The 20,372-nt window shown below is 39.8% G+C and overlaps 2 protein-coding genes across 2 annotated transcripts; one reads left to right on the forward strand and one right to left on the reverse strand.

Moving 5' to 3' along the window:
- Positions 1 to 2,674: 2,674 nt before the first annotated feature.
- On the reverse strand, positions 2,675 to 4,634 carry LOC143531714 (uncharacterized). The gene is made up of 10 exons (XM_077026956.1): positions 4,401 to 4,634; positions 4,194 to 4,304; positions 4,007 to 4,108; positions 3,789 to 3,932; positions 3,603 to 3,697; positions 3,402 to 3,531; positions 3,213 to 3,317; positions 3,040 to 3,146; positions 2,915 to 2,966; positions 2,675 to 2,836 (listed from the first exon to the last, which is right to left on the reverse strand). Exons 1-10 carry the CDS (start codon positions 4,632 to 4,634, stop codon positions 2,675 to 2,677), a joined length of 1,242 nt encoding a protein of 413 aa, XP_076883071.1.
- Positions 4,635 to 11,392: 6,758 nt separating this feature from the next.
- Positions 11,393 to 12,826, forward strand: LOC143531746 (HIPL1 protein-like). Its single transcript, XM_077026987.1, has 4 exons — positions 11,393 to 11,489; positions 11,617 to 11,780; positions 11,867 to 12,640; positions 12,710 to 12,826. Exons 1-4 carry the CDS (start codon positions 11,399 to 11,401, stop codon positions 12,824 to 12,826), a joined length of 1,146 nt encoding a protein of 381 aa, XP_076883102.1. The 5' UTR covers positions 11,393 to 11,398.
- The last annotated feature ends 7,546 nt before the right edge of the window (positions 12,827 to 20,372 follow it).

Here is a 20,372-nt window from a genome sequence, read left to right on the forward strand (position 1 = left end):
CATATAAGAAGGATGAAAGAAAAAAAATTTTAAAAATATTTTTTTTAATTAAATTAAAAATATTTCATTATTAATTTTCTAGTTCTCTCCATAAAAAGGAGTTCTCTCGTGATCATTTCCCTATATATATATATATATATATATATATATTAAATCTCTTAATAAAATACTATTCATCTCTGTTGGTAGCCTTCATCCACATAGTACAAATCTTCAATGCATGGGCTTATATTTCCCATCTTACCCACACGCCGTCTCATCTTATTTACCCGTCGCTTCCGGCATCGATTTAATACCCTAGGTGGTGGCGGGTTTCTGAGGGTGATTGCTGCCTTGATCATCGTTGTCAGGTTCAATTGTAGAACCCTAGGTGGTGGTGATGTTGTGGTGTTGTCATTCAATTAGGTTAAGCCTCGTCTGGATGAGCGAGAGTGTGGGTACTGGGGGGTTGGGCCTCATACATTATACATATGAGCGTGGGTAATGTGAGGGGCGAGAGGTTGGGTCCCTTAGAAAACATTTCTTGGACTTATTTTTCGTTTGTTTAACCCCGACATTATGTTACGAGACGATCCGGCTTACTAGGTTTATTTGTGATTGTAATTGTTTTTGTTTTTGTTTTTGTTCTTGTATTTGTATTTGTTCCATTGTTAAGCATCACATAATTATATTGAAAAAAAAATTGAGAAAAAGACAAAAAGATGTCTGTTTATATTCAGTTATGTATTCTGTAGTTCGTTGAAGTTTGTTTAAAAAAAATTGTGAAGTCAGTATGTTGATAGTTTGTTTATTTAGATGTATATAATCAGTCAGTTAGTTGTACTTTAGTTTCGTTTATTTAGATGTTTTATAATAAGCCGGGTCGGATCGTTTGAGCTACTTAAATATTTCCCTTCCATACCCTTACACCTGGCCCCGTTACAACCCTTTTAATGATCTCTTGATTTGCATTTGTGCCAAAGCAGCTTGATGGATTAATATGTACTTATGAGTGATATTGAGAGCTGAGTGATACTGGCACATCTTTTGCTAGTCCATATATTAAACCGAGGGGAAAGATGTATGTGTGCCTTAACCGGAAACAAAGTACACCTGTCTGGGTGGCTCTATTGTTTTTATTATAGCACTTAACCGTATTTGTGAGATGTCAATCTAAAAATAGTGTCAGTCTGGAAAACTGGGTATGACCTTAAACCTTACTAGTATTAATGTCGATAATCTACATACCTATGATGGAGGTCGATGTTTGCTTTAAAGTTTTGCTTGAGGGCAAGCAAAAGATAAGTGTGGGGATGTGATGGTTGGTTTATTTGTATATGTTTTAGTTCGTTTATTATTTAGTTTTAACTGTTTATTTTAGAACCATCGATACTTCATACGTGTGTTATTGGATTTCAGGTCACAGGCGTTAAAGTACTCATTTTGGACCTGTTGTGACACGGAATGAAGACCTGGGATGTCCAGCACGCGAAAAGAGAAGTTTAATGATTATTGCTGGTGAGGAGACCAATCGCGATACGCGATGGGCTCCTTTGAAGACCCATAGCGTATCGCTATGGGGGTAAAAATAACTTTGACTTTCTGGCCATCGCGATACGCGATGGACCATTGAAGACCCCATCGCGTATCGCGATGGGTGGTGCAGATGGGTTTTTTTTGTTTATAACTTCTTTTTCATCAACAAGAAACCCTAACTCGGTTTTGACGAACAAGAGGCGATTCCAGCAGTCCAAGAAGGCGATTTCTATCATCATAGCTCGTGTCAAGACCCTACATATGATCCATATCAACTATATTGAATATTCGATTATGTCTAGGCTCGGCTAATCTCCTAGAATCGCACCCGGGATGTATAGTTTGTAACTCTTTACAGTTTTCTCTTGTGATTAAGAATACTTATGTTTTGATTATTGATGATTGATATATGATTATTGATGTTTAGTATTTCTGTGTGTTCGGTCGGTTTAGGTTTACGTTGGTCTGAACGATCTGTTACCAATTGCTAGATAATTAGTCATATAACTGTTTGGTTGGATTGAATACAATAAAACGTACAATTACCTTAACTGAGTCACACTGGCAAAGACAGTTTGATAACTAGTGCCGTGTGTAAAGTAATTGTTGACGTCTAATGTTTTGTCTGGTTGATCAGTTTTCAGTTAATCGTTGATAATCAATTTGTTAGGTTACATGAGATACTGTTTGGTTGCTCACTTGAATTCCCGGGTGTGATTTGCTTTGTTAACTGTTTACAACTTGCTTGTTCGTTTGTTGCTTAGTTCTCTTAATTTAAACTATTGCTTGTGTGATCAGCACTAAATCTGTTACTTCATAACTTTAGAAATCTGTTACACGATTACATTGACCACATACTCCTGGTGGATACGATACCTTATTTACCCTATCTACTTAGGTTATTAGGTTTTTACATGACTCAAACGACGGTCATCAGTCATTTAAAAATTAAATTGTTTAAAGAGAAAATTATGATTTGCCACCCTGTGTAATATGGGCGGGAGACCCTTGCCGCCCAATTCTTGAATTACGCGTATTGAACCACTGAAGTTTCTTGGTAGGCTCAGTATGACCCCTACCGTCAGTTGATCGTTGGTTATAATGTGTATTTAGTGATTAAATGACCACTATACCCTTCATCTTCATCAACATTCAACATCTACCAAGGGGACCCAAACCTAGAAAATCTTCGGCTAAGTTCAAATCGAAGAGATAAGAGATTCCTTGACACCCTACAGCCTTCGGCATCAAAATCTACACCAAGCAGCTCTAATGCTCTACTGAAATCACCTCTCCCATACCCGTATATGGCTTCGGCAAGCTAACCCATATAATAACAGAATCATTACATGTGTCCTTGATTACACCTCAATAAGTGACAAGTTTTTAGAAAACAAACCGTGAGTCCTTTCTGCATTAACTTTGCCTTCTTCGGATTCATTTTAGAAACCCTGAACAAAACAACTTTCAGAGTGAGTGAGACAAACAAACATGATATCATTTAAGAAAACAGGAGTTTCTAACTTGAATTTTAAGCCATTGAGTAAGTCTTGAGCCTCGGACGACTTCCCAGTACAAGCTAAGGCCCATAAGATCAACAAATCAAGGTGCCACTCAAGATGCCAAAAGGCCTGACAAATTAAGATTAAGTAAGAAAAACATCCATAATTAAAAAAAAAAAGAAATAGTGAACTAACTCGATCTGCTAGATAGCCTGCTAGCATCTTCAAATGCTCCTCAAAGAAATGGATTTTGCCTCTAACATGAACCCGCAATAACAACCCAACTGCATTCAAGTATACCTAAATTCACACACAAAAAACACAACTTACAATTGGAAATAGAAAAAGGTTAAGTAGGAAAAAAGAAAAGGGTAAAAAACGAACCTCTGCGGGAGTTGCATCGCTTCTGTCTAACTCTTTCCAGATACGATTTTCATAAATGTCACGGACTCTTTCAAAGGGAGCGTTGCCTTCTAGGTAGCACAGAGCAATGTGCCACCAATTGTGAGTGTTCCTAATCATTTACATGCATCAAGCCAGCCTTAATAATTAATATATAGTACGATGATAAAATTGGATGGTTACATGAAGGATGATAACGGAGTCCAAGAGTTTGAGCATTCTTCCATAAATTCGACTGCTTCCTTAAAGCGACACAGGTATTGGAAAACATGGCACAGCTGGAAAACATATATGTAATGAAATCAAAAGGCAGGAGATGTAAATATATATATGTGTGTTTAAAAGGAAGCTAGGAGGTAGGTAGCTGACGGCATGTTGCGACCATGGATCTTGGTTGTTGATTTGAAAACCGGTGCGGGCAGCTTTCTCAGCATCTGGCATTCGTCCAAGCTCTAAGAGGGGAAAGGCAAGCATGCCATATACAAAATGTTGGTCATGATTGGAAGCAAGTACCTAAATATAGAAAGGATATTGAATTTTGATTTTTGATTAGTAATTTATTAGGTAGGTAGTAATTAATATATTACTTGTTGAACGAGTTGCAGAGAGAGATCGGGTCGACCCATGTAAAAGCAAAGAACTTGAGCCCTCTTCAAAGAAACTAAATCCTTTGGAAAATCATTCAACAGCTGCATCAATATATATATTAGAATTAAAAAAATAGAATGAATGAGATTGCAATTGCAGTGAAAAAGAAAGAAGGAAGGAAGGAACCTTGGCATGCAAGTGAAAAGCAAGATCATCATCCCTATCCTCCTTATTTGGTGAATGAATCATAGAGTGGACTGAATCAAAAACTGCTTTTTCATAAGGAGTGGCCATGTCCTAGAGTATAGAGTAATTACAAGTCATAATGATTACTAATTATTAATAATAATAATAATTGTGAAAGAAAGAAAGAGGTGTTTGTTAGTTAATAACTAGATTGGCATTGGCAGCATTTAGAAGTGATTCAAGTGTGTGTTGAGAAGAAGAAGCAGCCGCCAAGATGTTAGCCAGTACACAGTTGGGGTCGTGTTCAAGTGCTTGGAGGATGGCATCCCCACGTCTCCGGCCATAAGTAAGCACCTGGTGATAATAGTCGTTGATGGAATTGATGCAGGAGGAGGAGGCGGTGTTAATCTCATAACCCCATCTATCCTTCTTCATTTCCATTCATCCGAATCGATGATACTGAGACCAAACAGATCAATCAAAGCCTTTCCAAGAATTTATTTGTTTGCTCTTATTTATTATTATTATTATCTGTCGCTTTTCATACCCTTGTTTGCTCTCTCTCTCTACCCAATTTCATTTCATATATATTAACGAGACAGATGGTGCATTCGATGTTTATTAACATACTCACAATACCAACACTTCATTTTTTTTTCCTAATTCTCTACTTATTTTAACTTTCGACAACTAGTAGTTTACCGGTCCGATGGACAGGAACATCAACTCTGGATTGTTACCTACATGATGCAGTGCCACAAGCCAAACATCTTAAATCCTTATAATACTTAACAATTTCACACCGGATCCATGCAATTGTTGTAAGGTGGCCGTTGATATTTTTCTTTTCTTGCTATGTAATACGTATTCGAAGCATAAAAAATGGGATTCCTACTTTTTTTTCCATTTTCCTACATGTTTAATAACATATATTCAACAATCATATATAATACATCAAAATTTTAAAAATATACTAAAAGAAAAATAGAATGACAAAAGGCGTTGACATGGGATGAGAGGACATCAGTCTCTAATAGATGCATACCAAATAAAAATGTATCTAGGCTTCTGTTGGCCATGTATTTGTGAAGCAATATGATTTCTTGTTTTTGAGCCAAAAATCTTGCATAGAAGTTTTAGACGACCGCTTCACTGCTAAGTTATTTCTCACTCATCTTCCATTACGCCCTAAAAATTTGACCAACATGCTCCTGTTGCAAAATGATCCTTTTGCAACCTCTAGACCGTTACCTGTTGTCTTTAAAACTTGTTATTTCCTTTCAATTTTTATACTTATAGATTAACGGTTGAAACATCAACACCCCATGCCATCATTCATGTCATCAAAACTGTAATATTTAACTCGCTTTGGTAGGAGTAAATGTTCACAAACACAAAATTAAATGAAAACTAACTACTAAACTACCGGTTAACAACAACAATACCTTTTGGGAATATCACCTGCTTATTGCACCAAAGCTTTCCAAAAGCTACAGATCCAATGTTCAAGACTTCAACATTATGATTTATATCTATTTGCTCTTCTTTAGGATCATGAGAGACATTGCAGCCTTCTTCTTTGTTTTTTAAATGCATTAAACCTCTTAAAGCATTGTATTAAAAAAGACTTAAGTATTCTCAAATGTTATAACTTTGGTAATCATAGTTGACGAAACAACTACTTAGATTGAAAGATAAACAAATGTTTCAGGTCAACCCATCCCACTTTGACCCGTACAAACAATTACTCTTTCCCAAACTTACCAATGGAATTGCCCAAACCTAGATTGTACTCAGCGGAATCCAGGGTCTTACAAGAAGAGTTGAATGGATGACCAACAGGTACAATGTCAACCCACAACTGATTATCTGAAATCACATAAGGGTTCTCCTAGCGTAAGGGAAATGTGCATTGTGAGAATAAACAAAGTGAGTTGTTTGGAAACATAATATGTACGTGGGATAGAAACATATGGATAGGGGTGACCAACTTAACCGTCATAACCGTTTAACCGAACCATAACCGAACCGATTTTAACCGAAAACCGACATAACCGGTAGGTCGGTTTAGTGAATTTTCAAAAACCGCCAAATATGGGTCGGTTTTAGTTAAAGATAATTCCAAACCCGCCATAACTGAACCGACCAATTTATTTAACCAACGATATGTTTGAGGCTAACTTCCACCGAACATATGGTCGGAATATGCCATTTTGATTGTTTTGGTTCAACATTTGTTATTAAATTAACTTGGAATTTCATTGTTGGATTATATGTTGCCGTTTTTTATAAATATTTGGTATTAGTATTATGGATTATATATTTTGTTGGACTATGTAATGTCATTTTTTTGTAATATTTGGTACCAAACTTTTAGGCGTAGATACATTGTTTTGGTTACGGTTAACCGACCGAAACCGACTCGTTATAACCTTCAAAACCGATTAACCGAAACCGCCATAATGGATCGGTTATGGTTATGGATATCCATTAACCGACATATCGGTTATGGTTATGGGTTTGGCTCAAAACCGCCCCAAACCGACCCATGCACACCCCTACATATGGATATTGAGTTACAGCTTCAATTCCTCAGCAAATGAGTCCATAGGGGATAACGTGCCAGATGTCAATATTATAGATCCAACAATCTTTTTGGCAAATTCTTCCATAGCAACTCCAGAGTTAAAACACCACTACCTAAAGATTCTAGATTTCTTGGCTGTATCACCAAAAATAACACAAGCTAGGAAAATTATTTCTTTAAAAACCAAAAATTCTATAAAAATGATGTGGTAACCAACCATACTTTGTATATCTTCTTTGACTGAAACTATGATATAAAGAAACCAAACATAAATGCATATATTTTTACCTTTATAAAGTACCAACGGTATTATAGTCATAATACAGCAAGGGTTTCTTCACACTTTCACCAACTGCTATTAATCCAGAAAAATGAATGACTGAATGACAGCATCAAAGCTACGTACCCATGCACCAGATTATATAATTTGAATCACAAGTTAATTGGATAAGTTTGTGATGTAAGAATAGTTAATATAATATACTTTGTGGATGCAAAAAGCTCCTCTAATGCAGGCTTGTTCCGGATATCCATCTACAATGAAGTTAAAATATAAACAATTTCAGTTAATACTCATCCAACATGGCAATATTATCAATATTCAGGTCATTTTCTTTGAATTATGCAAAGCCTATAATATGGTTATTTAAAATAGTACTTTAAAATTTATCGTTCCAAAAGTTTGATATGTATTCTGCCACATTAAGATTTCAATGGAAGTTTATATTTGTCATAATGTAAAGCTTGTAACATAAACATAAGACAATTTAAGAAGTCACACAAAGACAATGATTCAAATGTTATATGATAGGTATAGTAGTGGGTGGTTACATGCATAGTTGGTTATTTATTTTGTGTAGTGGGTCAAATGTTTCCTATATTGTCTCATGTGAATAGGTGTAGTAGTGGGTAGTTATATGCATTTTTGGGGTTATTCGTTTATACCAAAACTATTATTATGTAACAGCCACCCATAACCTATACATGTGCACACGTTGATGTTATTTTGAGTTTTTGGGGAAGTGTTTAACATAAACAATTATCAAGGAATGAAAAACATTGAACAACAATTTTATTTTACTTACAATTAAATTAGTTAACAATCACTTTTGTAATTCAAAAAAAAACATATGCTACCTGTTGCAATCCACCCCGTCAATCATAAGCCCACATCCACGTCTATAATAAAAGACATAAGTCAACCTGTTTGAATTCTAAAAAGATAAATTTACATCATCTAAATCGGCTTGTTGACTGGCTTATACAACATGTGTAAATAATGGGGGTACCGGTCATGTATAAAAATTGGCCGTTAAAACTGGTTAAACTTAACTAATGACAATGGACCATAAATGGAAGTTTGATTATCACTAAGTTATAAAATGATTATAATATATTTTTAACTATTATAACAATAGTTTCCAAATGTAATATGAGAATATAACACCAAACAAACAATCAACATTCATGAATAACAACAAAATTCATTCATGAACATTAATGAATGATTGTTTGTGGTATCTTAAATAAACAAATAAAAATTAAACAATATAATTATATTGTTTATGAGTTTGAAAATGCAACAGTGACATAATTCAACATTAAATGTAACGGTTATAAAGCTGAAGAGTCAACAAAAAAGCAAAACATGATGATAATGGAAAACAGTGATATAAAAACATAAGTTTAGCTACATACTGATAGTACTTAAAAAACACAATATTAAAGCATTAAGCGATACGATCCTCGGACAAGATAAACTCGATTTACGACACGACCATTGTTAGTCCTCCTTTTAATAGGCACCCAATCCTCTTCTGACTCATCTTCGGAACTTGCAATCTCTATCACATCCTCCCATTTCAACTTATCGAGTGCGCGAGACCGTTTCTTGAGTCACTCAGCATTGCGATTCTAAGACATAAAAATAGTAATTCCACACAGTATTGGGGTACTGGCCATGTAATAGTATGGGCCGATATACTGGTTACATGATGGGCCAATCATGTGAGAAAATAGTGGCTTTACGGTTGATAAAACATTTTTGTGGCAAAAAGTTGTATGTTAGTCTATTAACAAATGGGTCAATTGGGGTTAACATTTATCAATCTACATAAAAATAAATAAATAAATAACACACACCAAAAAGTGCAACAATACAACTCATATATTAACAATAAAATTAAAATGCAAGAGTCACATAATTCACCATGTTAATGAAAATGTTACATAGTTTAAACGACACTAAAAAAACAAAGCATGCGAAACAATTGACACGAGAACATAAGTGCAGATACATCATGATACTACTAAAAAAACAGTAAGCGACGCCATCTTCAGTCAAGATCAACTCGATTGTCAACCCTACCATACTTGGTCCTTTTAGTAGGCACACGACCCTCTTCAGACTCATCTTCAGAGCTAACAATCTCTATAACATCCTCCCATTTCCATTATCAAGTGCCTTGTAGCGTTTGTTGATTCTGTTAGCCTTGACAACCTAAGACAAAATATATTAATCAACTATTAAATAATTTCAGCAAACACAACTATCAAATAGGTACCTCCTTGTTAAACTCGATGTCAACGTCCTTTTTGCAAACACAGCAATACAAAGGGATGTTATCCAAGGAGTCCAACTCGTTGGAAAAAGAATATGTTTCCTGTAATTTGTATAATAGAAAATATGTTAGCAGTTGATTTTGGTAGCCTAACTAACAAATAAGCTACTTATATTATAACCTTTTGAAGAAGGGACGGTTCAATTTCAACCTTGACAGCTTGCTACAGCTAAAACCACAAAACAAAACAGTTAGAAAATCCTTGTAAAACCTACATTAACAATTACATTTTACATCCTAACAATTAACGAAACCAAAAAAACATCAACGTACATGTGGGTACTGTTTGGGAGCTTCAACAGAAATTTCCTGTATTCAAACACATTGCTAGGTTAGCAAACTTCATATGTCACAAATTTATATTATTGTAATAGCAAAATAACAAAAACAAACCGATATAAGTTAAACATGCCTACCTTCACGGGAATGTCATCAACAATATTATCGGTTTCAAGAATAGACGAAAAGGGATAAATGGTTAGACGATTAGATCCTACAAATTTAGAAAAAAAGAAATTAATTCGCGTACATCCTCGTCATAGAGAGTTGTGTGATGATTATATTCTTTATCCATGATAAGATTCACTTAACAACAAAATAAACAATGCATTTGTGGTATCTAGAATTCAATATATAGAGTCATAGCCACTACCATAGTAGTTAAAACTCCACTTCCCAACTTTGTAGGAGACAGTGGACATGTTGTGTGAGAAGAACCGTTGAAAATCAAAACTAAAACTGTAATGTGGTTGCATGCATAATGAAAGCTTAAAATTTTATATAACTATGTTAAGTAGTGGGTGGTTACCCATGTAAATGGGTTAGTGGGGTAGTTAGTATGTGATGAAAGATAACCGTTTTTAATCCATCCTTGTCGAACGGCCTATATTCAATCTTGGATCTTATCGGACGGCCAGCATTAGTTTCCACTCTTCAGTAACCTATTATTATAATTACTTTTATTATTTTCATTTTAACATATATATATATATATATATATATATATCGTGTGTTGGTTAACAAAAAAAGACATTTAATATATTCTAGTTTTTAGTATTCAAGTATCTACACTATTTTAATTTTTAACTACCTAACTTACCTCACAAAACCATTTCTATAAAATGAATAAGTACAGAACTTAGGATTATTCACCACTACACCGGCATAGAATAGAACCACATGTTAGACATTTTTAGCGATGTATTTATCCGCCAGCTAATAAAAAGAAATGCACCAGCCGGGAATCGAACCCAGGTTTGTATTGTGTCAGCCTCCCCCTACATAATTTTGTTATTTTTATTGCCCTTTGACATGCAGGATCAAATAAAAAAAGCTATCTAAAACAGCAAGTAGAAAAGGTATATAAATCTATGCTCAAAGTAAAAAAATTAGAATAATAATAAGCTTAAAGTTAAATAGTAGTAGTATTTGTAAACTATAAATCTCACTCACACTCCTTTATGGGGAGACAACTGGTTGGTTTAATGTCAATAAAGTGAAAAAAAAAAAAAAACACTTATGGTTACCAACTCCAACTCCCAAAAGTAGTATCTTTTCTTATTTTCAAACACTTGAATAATGAAATACATGCTGATTCCCTCCACAGTTGCTTTAATGTTCAACAAAAGTATTCATTTGCAGACTAACAAACAAAACAAATAAATAAATAAATAAAAGTCCTTGTCTAATTAAACTTACAAGTTTCTTAGTGCAGTTGTATCCACCATTAACAATTATATCCACTGAGATGTTCCAGCATTAGTTTTGATTTAATGAAATTGGTGGGGGGCCATCATCACTTACTTAACTTGTTGGATAGGCCAATGCCTCCATTCATTGTCAATGGGGAGAGAAAAATAAGACCTTTGTTCTAGAAATCTTTACTTAATTTAGCAAGGGGCATTAAATGTCACAACCACCTTCCTTCACATGTAAGGACTTTGAACAAATTGAGACATATATACTTACAAATGGGAATGATTATCTATCTGTTAAAGATGGAAGGTGGTTTTATTCCCTTGCTATGTCTTTTACTACTCATCATGTATCCTTACCCTTGTTCCTCACTACCCATGTGCACCAGCTTAAGTAAGTCTCTCTCTTTTCACATATATATATATATATATATATATATATTTATATGCACACACGTACGTACTGCATTTATGAATGAATATGATGATGACTGTGTAAACATGAAAATGAAAATGAAAAGGGGCACCTGTGATGGCAAAGGAAGCTCTGTCATTTTGTCCGTACAAGGGGAGGGTGTGTTGTGACTCAGCCAAAGACTCACAGCTGCAGATGCAGTTTGAAGCTATGAACATCTCTCTTACTAATCCTAACTGTGCTTCTCTTATCAAATCCATACTATGTGCTGTAAGTTATCACTAAACCAAAATTTATGTCTGACACCAAACAAACACTGATTTCACCAGTCAGTAAGTTTTTGTTATATTTTTCAGACATGTGATCAGTTCTCGGCAAACCTGTTCAAAGTCGAATCACAGATTCGTTCAGTTCCACTTCTTTGTGACTACTCATCTGCAACTAGTTTCTGTACACATGTATGGGACACATGCCAAAACGTCTCCATAAGAAATTCCCCCTTTGCCCCTTCACTACAAGGCGAAGGCGCTGCTGGATTGCCACAAAACACCTCATCTAAGCTCACAGATCTCTGGCAATCAAGAACCGACTTCTGCACTGCCTTTGGTGGCAGATCAGATGATGTGTACTGTTTCAATGGGAGACCGCTCCAGCTTAACTCAACCCGAGCCTCCTCGGTCCCTCCAAAAGGCCTATGTCTTGAAAGGCTTGGAGATAAAGGGTACATCAACATGGCTGCTCATCCAGACGGCTCAGACCGTGCCTTCTTCTCAGACCTGCCAGGAAAAATATGGCTAGCAGCCATTCCTAAACACGCTTCGGGACAACCATTGGGAATAGATGAATCTGCCCCTTTTGTAGATTTAACAGACCAAGTTAAATATGATACCGTGTTTGGGTTGATGGGGATTGCATTTCATCCAAACTTCACCCAAAACGGCCGTTTCTTTGCTTCCTTCAACTGCGACAAAGAAAAGTTGTCCACCTGTTCAGGGAGGTGTGGTTGTAACTCAGATGTTGGTTGTGACCCTTCAAAAATAGGTGCTTCTGGTGGAGCAGACCACCCATGCCAGTATCATAACGTTGTCGCAGAGTACACTGTTAATGGAACATCATCAGAGCCTGCAAAGGTATTGAAACTAACAAAAACTCATACTGTTGTTATATATCTAGAACATATACTACTAATATGTTTGTAGGCAACAAAAGGGAAACCTACAGAGGTGAGGAGGATACTAACATTAGGGCTTCCGTTTACAAACAATCATGGTGGTCAGATCCTTCCATTTTTATTCCGATTTCCGTTCTTGAAGTAACCTCTGTTTGATTTCACAGTTGTATATAATGTTGGGAGATGGTGGTGGCAAAAATGGTCCTTTCAGGTTAGCTCAAAAGAAGAAGTCTTTGCTTGGAAAGATCATAAGGGTGGACGTCGATACCATACCTAGTAAGTATTTGGTTTTACTCATTAGTGCGTGCTAGATTTGCCTGCCTTTTAAATAACAGTGTGCGTTGATAATTTCAGAAGAAACAGATGATCTGAATCTATGGGGAAATTATTCAATACCGCGTGACAATCCTTACTCGGAAGATAAAGGATTGTTGCCTGAAATATGGGCCCTGGGACTCAGAAATCCTTGGCGGTGTAGCTTTGATTCTGAGAGGCCTGAAGAAACGTGGATCGGCTCACTGGTAGACGATCAACTTTCCTCGGGTATGAGTATGCTATTTCACCGATGGTTCTCCAGAGTATGAGTTCTTCCACCTACAAAACGAGCAGCACCGTGAACTTACCCCTCAGAAAGGGACAGAGGGGTCCTCTTTGGGGTAACCCTCCGGTGTGAGAATAAGAGATTGTAGGAGAAGATAATAATAATCTGAGAGTGAGTAAGGAATTGGAATGTATTTTCTTGCTTACCTCCCCTTGTGGAGGTGGTGTGGTATTTATAGTGTTAGGGTTTCCAATGATTGGGCTCAGATCCCATTAGGGCCTTTTTGGCCTCCTCCTATTGCTTTGCGCCACGTGTCCTTAGGACACCTGGTGCTTTTTCATTGATTATTCTCTGACCCAGGCATTTTACCTGACCCATGTGCAATCACGTGGTAGCACATGGGTTTTGCTGAGTTGTCCACCTTTCATTGGCAGCTGTCAACATCAGCATATTCTTATTCCTTAAAGGATACCTTCTGGAAGGTTGTCTGACGAGCACAATCAAGGTTGTCCTTATCCCGATTTGGATAAGGACGAGGTTGATTATGTGCACGTGTGATATGCGCCTATCCTGAGGATGCGCGAAGTCTTCTCTTTATTCTCACGCGCAGATGTTTCATGCGCAGATGTGATATGCGCAAGCATATGTAATATGCGCCACGCGCAGATGTGATATGCGTGAGCATATATGATGCATGAGCATGCGATATGCGCCACGCGCAGATGCGCCACGCGCAGATGTGATATGCGTGAGCATATATGGTGCGCGAGCATGTGATACGCGTGAGCATATGTGATGCGTGAGCATATATGATATGCGTGAGCATATGTGATGCGTGAGCATATGTGATATGCGCCGTGCGCATAGGTTTTGGCTTTGTGCCTTCATGATATCTTGATTTCAAGCCTCTTGTCTATATCTTGTGGGTTGACCCGCCCCGCTCGATGTTAAGGCGGGTACATACCTCTTCAAGCCCCCCCAGTCTAATGTGTGTCTTGTCTCGCGCGAGCGAGGTAAGATAGATATTAGACTTAATAGTTCTCTTTTAATAGGGTTTTGTCTTTTCCTTTTTTATTTCTCATCGTTGCGCGAAATTCTATCCTTGTGGTTGAAATGAATCGTCCATGTACGCGGTTGGTTGGTGCTGACATGCGTCAGAGATGGAGACGTGTCAGACTTTTCGTGTGCTCGAGGTGCTACAGTTGCCTTTCATGTCCCCTCACACAGTGTCAGGAACACGTGTCGCGCTCGTGTTGGCCTGCACCTGCGAGTGGGGACGCGTGAACTCTGATCAGTACCTGTTTCGTTCCCTTTCATGTCCCCTCACACAGTCAGGAACACGTGTCGCGCTCGCGTTGGCCTGCACCTGCGAGTGGGGGCGTGTGAACTCTGATCAGTACATGTTTCTCTCTCTCCTAGGCCTATAAAAGCAAGCCTTTTGAGTTATTATTCTTCATCTTCATTGTTATTTCAGAGCTTTCCTTTCCTTCCATTTTTATTCCGATTTCCGTTCTTGAAGTAACCTCTGTTTGATTTCACAGTTGTATGTCTGACAACCCAGACACCACAATCTCCCCAAGCAAACGCCGTGTAAAATCATTAGTCATGTCCACTTTGAAGAAGACCGGCAAGGGAAAACGGGCTGCTGAGGCCTCGTCGGAGGAGGTGGGGAAGGGCAAGACAGTAAAGAGGTGGGATGAGATTCCCTGTAAATTGAGACAGTCTGATTTTGACAGTCTCATCGCCTCTCAGGGTTTTCTCCCTGAGTATGGCTGTATGCTTCCGGCGGCCGGGCAAACGGCGGCAGATCCGCCCACCGGCTATATCTCCTTATATTGCCATTTTTTCACTCACTGCAACCTTCGTCTCCCGATGACAAGGTTTATGGGTGCGCTGCTTCAATTTCATGGGATTCACATATCCCAAGTCCATCCTTTTGGACTTGTGCGCATGACTCATTTTGAGTTCATGTGCAAAGCTCAGCGCGAGGAGCCAACCCCTCGGCGCTTTCAATTTTTTTATAAGCCAAAAATCCAAGATTCTTGGTTCTCATTCGTTCCTCGCAGTCAGAAGGTCAAGTGCTGCACTGTTTCCTTCAAGAGCCTTCATGACTGGTCTGAGAAATTTTTCTATATTAAGGCTGGTGTGATTCCCATCCGCATGACCATGCGCGCAATCACTTCTGCGCCCGCGGATGTGAATGTTCTTAAGAACCCAACTGGCGCATGGGTTAATAAGTTGACTGCTGAACCATCCCCCGCCAAGAATATTTGCGAGGAAGCGCTGGTGGGGGTTGGCATGAGCAGGAGGTGGGCCGACAGCGCGACTGAGCCTGTTATCCAAGTTGATGGATTATGTGAGTTATTAGCTCATTGCATTAGTTCTGCGTGAATATAATTCGTTTTGCTGATATCATTTGTCTTGTTTTATGCAGTAAGCAAGGAGTACGTCCACGCCGCCTATGATGAGCATATGGAGGGTGGCTCTGTCGCGCTGGGCGCTGGGGAAGTTGGCTTCCCCGATCGCTTCGCTGATATGTTCATCCCTGTTGATTTGGGATTTTGCTTTGACAGCGATACGCCTGGTAGGCCTTTGTACTTATGCTTATGCCTTTAGAATACCAAATTTGGTTAACATTTCTGTTGCACGTATTGTAGATGCGCTTGAGAACTATGAGCTGGAGCTCGCGGAAGAAGAGGTGGAGGAGGAAGCTGAGGTGCCACAACTCAAGCGTAAGGCTAAAGGGAAAACTGGCGCAGGGGCCAGTAAAAAACAGAAGAAAAATGATGCCCCTGTTGCTCAGGATCCTCCTGCTCAAGCGAAGGGACTTGAGAAACCAAGAGGTTTACCTCCAAGTTTTCCTTGTCTTCTTTGCCTTTAGGTGTGGGCAGTCCTCCTGTCCACACGAGGTATGGTGCCGCCACCTCCTCTCTTCGCGCGGCGGAAAAGGGAAGCGGCGCTGCGCCTGCTGTTTCCTCTTCAACAGGTATACTTTGTTTATACTTTATGGTTTTATGAGCGTGATTCCGATAGAGTTATTAATGAATCTTTGCTCACTCAAATGTTTGTAGAGCCGGAGACCTTGGTGGATCAACCTCAGGCGCAACAAGGTACTGAGGCTGCGCCGAAGGTTGCTTTGAAGTCCCCTGTTTTGCCCTCAAAAAGGGGGAAAATGGACTTCATGGCGATGTTTAACTCGCGAACGGCGGTGCGCCAAGGTATATATTGCGCTTTTATTTTCTGACTTTTTCCTTTTTAGATCAAGTCCTGAATCATTTCTCTTTGTTGGTTTTTTCATAGGCATTATAGCTGGCACACAAGCTGCTGGCGGCACTGCTGGCGCCGGCGCCAGCGCCGTTGGTTCTGCTCCTGCTCCTACAAGCACTGAATCTCCCCTCATTGGGATTGCTAAGCAGCAGGAGGCTGTTTTACGCACTGATCTCGCGGCGTCGAGACCTCCCTCACCTCCTCCTGCGCGCAGCCCTCCTCACAAGACTGGTTTTGATTTTTCCAGGTCGCAGGAGAAAAGGCCTGTTACAGAGGAAGATGAGGAGGTCCATTTTGAAGACTCCGATGGCGGCCGCGCAAGCCCTGTAGCGCCACGAGATTTCGTGGCGCAGTCTTCTCATGGGGCTGGCGCTGACTTTTCTGCTTGCTCCCCGCAGATATAAGTTCATTTTGCTCCGCTGCGCGGACTTCCATATTAGTGTTTAGATGACTAGAACGTTGCTTTGTGTTTGCAGGAAGCCGATCACATATACCGCCCGAGATGGAATATTACTGATGATAGCTCATTTCAGTCCATGGGGGTGTGTGAAGACTTCTGGGCTCACTCCGTGCCTCCAGCTGAAAGGAGGTTTCAGGAGGAGCGCGCCCGCGTGGACTTGCTCAACGACCATCTTTTCGCTGGGTCAGCGTTCTTTGCTGCCTCCCAAGAGCTTCGCTATGATTATGTAAAGGTGCGTGATGCTCTTGCGGAGGCCAAGCAAGAGGCTAAGGTATCTGCTTGGAATCTTTCTGACGCTCGAGAGAGAGCTGAGAAACTCCAAGCAGAACTCAGCGAGAACCGAGCAAGTGCCAACGCTGCCTTCGTGAAGCGCGGGCATGAGCTGCAGGCTGCGCGGGAGAAGCTGCAGGCAGCAGAGGCGGACGCGGCCAAGTATGCGCGGTGAGTGCGCCACTTGGAGCTGGATGCAGAGGCACGTGACCAAGCGCTTGTGCAGTCTATCACTGACAAATCTTCATTAGAGAGTGAGGTTGCGCGCCTGAAGAAGGAGCTTGAGGCCGCGCAGGCAGAGAAGGATGAAGCCGTGGCGACGGCATCGTCTAGCCAAGAAGCGCTCGATGCTGTGCGAGCGGAAAGGAAAGAGGCCTTGGCGGCAGCAGCGTCCGACAGAGAGGAGCTGAAACAGACCAAGGAAACTGTTGAGTTGTTAAACTCTCAGATTCCTGCTCTTGAGACGTCTGTTTCTTCCCTCGCGCAGGATCGCCAATGGCTAGTCTCACAGGGTATGACTCGTTGCGCTTATGCGATGAAATACTCAGACGAGTTTCAGACCCTTGTGATGGATTGCAACGCTGCCTCGCGCTTGGTGGGTCGAGCTGAAGGGTTTAAGGATGGCTGTGAATATAGCATGCTGAAGAAGAACCCATCCGACTACCCTTATCAGCTCGACGTTGTCTGCGCGGACATGGCCGAGGTGGGGGAGAAGTATTTGAATACTCCCATTCCCATCCTTGAGCAGGTATTTTAACCTTAATGAGTTTACCTTGACTTATTTTCCTAGTCTTTTTGTATTCACACTTTTCCTTATGCTTTGCAGATAGCCTTGCTTGCTGATCAGCCCGATCTCGGCGCTCTAAAGAAATTACTTGACGAGTGTGAAGGGGCTGGTGGCGGCGACGATGGCACGGGCAATGCTGCCTCTGCTAGCGGCTCTGGCGTGGCCAAAGGACCCGCTCCTGACACTATTGTGATAGAAGACGACTCCATTCAAGACGAACAGCTTGACTATGGCAAGTTTGGAGATGACGAGGAGCGGGCTGCGCCAGATGCTGAGGGAGGTAATGATGAGGGCGATGAAGAGGCTGACGTCGACATAGAGATTTGAGAAGCCCTTCATTTTTTTTTTTTTTTTGCAGTTTGTTATTTTTTTAATTTTAAAAAAAATTGCTTGTTTGATAATTAAATTTTAAATTTTTGTAAAGTAGGACATTGTTATTTTTTTTATTTATTTTTTTTTATTTGCAGTTTGTATCTCATCATTTTGTAAATTTGTAACCTTCTATGTTTTGGAATGAAATTTTGTTTTTCCCTTATTCGCATCTTGCGCATTCCCCATTCATCTCTTTATATTGCATGTTTGCTTGTTGAATATAAGATATGCTTGCACGTTGAAATAAGAACAAGGTTGTAAGGAAATTATTTTACTTAATCCTTGTCATATTTTAAGTGATTTTGCAATATCCTGACTATGTTGACACGTGCCTTGGCGTTTCATTATTCCTCTTTTGCGCGACGTTATCGGGCATTTATTAGAGGGAATTATGAGTTTTTTAGCATTTACGTGTCAGTATGTGTTACTCTGATATCCATTACAATTCCATGCGCGACCTCGACCTGAGACCTTAACAACTATGTTTTGGCATGTGCTTTGCCTTAGTTGTGCTTAGGTATTTTTATGGTCTAGCTGCGCAGCATGTAGGATGGATCTTGTGAGTGATTTGAGCTAAGGCTCGTATTATTGGGCTAAGGCCCTGAGCTAAGGCTCATATTATTGGGCTAAGGCCCTGACGTTTTAGAGTTAAAACTCGTTAACGCGTTTGAGCTTGAAGCTCGCGCATGTATGTTTTACTTTGTTTTATTTTTGTTTTGATGTCAATACAATGTTGTCATATTGCTCAAAATTAATAAAGGGAAGTGTGAAACATGTATGCAAAAGGTAATAGAACACACATTAAGAGAAGATAGCGCGTATCATTATTCATAATGGCTTAAAAAGCCTTGATTACAAACTTGACAATTTTTACATGAAACATTTTCTAAGCTGTGTTGCGTTCCATGCGCGCGGGATCTTCTTTCCATTCAAATCTTTTAAAGCGTATGCGCCTTTTCCCAATTCTTCCGAGACTTGATAAGGTCCCTCCCAATTAGGGGACATCTTTCCCGGAGGTATCGCGCGGCTAGCTTCATTGTTTCGAAGGACAAAATCATTCTTCTTGAAGTGGCATTCTTTCACGCGCTGATTGTAATACTTTTCTAGTTTTTTCTTGTATTTGGCTTCACTGATGATAGCCGCTTCTCTGCGCACTTCAAGTAAGTTGAGATCCAACCTTCTTTCGCGCTCGTTATCAATCTTACTCATCATGAGCACTCTATGGGATGGGCATCCAATTTCTGCTGGAATCATAGCCTCCGTTCCATATGTTAGGCTGAACGGGGATTCGCCATTGCTGGTTTTGCTTAATGTCCTGTGCGCCCACAGGACATTAGGTAGCTCCTCGACCCATGAATGGGATTCTCCCTCCAACCTTTTCTTCAGCCCATTTAGCAAGCTCTGGTTCGCGCGCTCCACTTGGCCATTCCCCTGAGGGTGGTATACTGAAGTGAAGATTTGGTTGATGCGCAATTCCTTGAGCCAGCTGGATATATTCCTGTCGGTGAATTGTTTGCCATTGTCGCTCACAATTTCCATGGGCAGGCCAAAACGGCATATGATGTGGCTCCAGATAAATTGCTTCATCGCCTCGGCTGTGATTTTTGCTAGTGGCTTGGCTTCAACCCATTTTGTGAAATAGTTTACTGCCACTACCAAAAATTTTACTCGCCTTTGCGCTTGTGGTAGGGGACCCACAATATCGATTGCCCATTTGTGGAAAGGCCATGCGGAGGTCACCGGAATCAAGTTGTTCTTTGGCCGCATGGTTTTTGGCGCATAGCTCTGACACGCTTTGCATTTTTGGATCTCTTTTAACGCGTCCAAGTACATGTCTGGCCAATAGTAACCTGCGCTCATTGCCTTGGCAACCACCATGCGCCGGCCAGCATGTATTCCACAGATTCCTTCGTGTATCTCTCTGATCACATAGCTTGCTTCCTCAGCATCTAGGCATTTCATGAGCGGTCCAAGATAAGAGCGTCGATATAATG

This window comes from Bidens hawaiensis, unplaced genomic scaffold (assembly GCF_021521415.1).
Source record: "Bidens hawaiensis isolate Kalapana, Puna unplaced genomic scaffold, B.hawaiensis_p1.1 tig00009224_1, whole genome shotgun sequence".
NCBI classification, from domain to species: Eukaryota; Viridiplantae; Streptophyta; class Magnoliopsida; order Asterales; family Asteraceae; genus Bidens; species Bidens hawaiensis.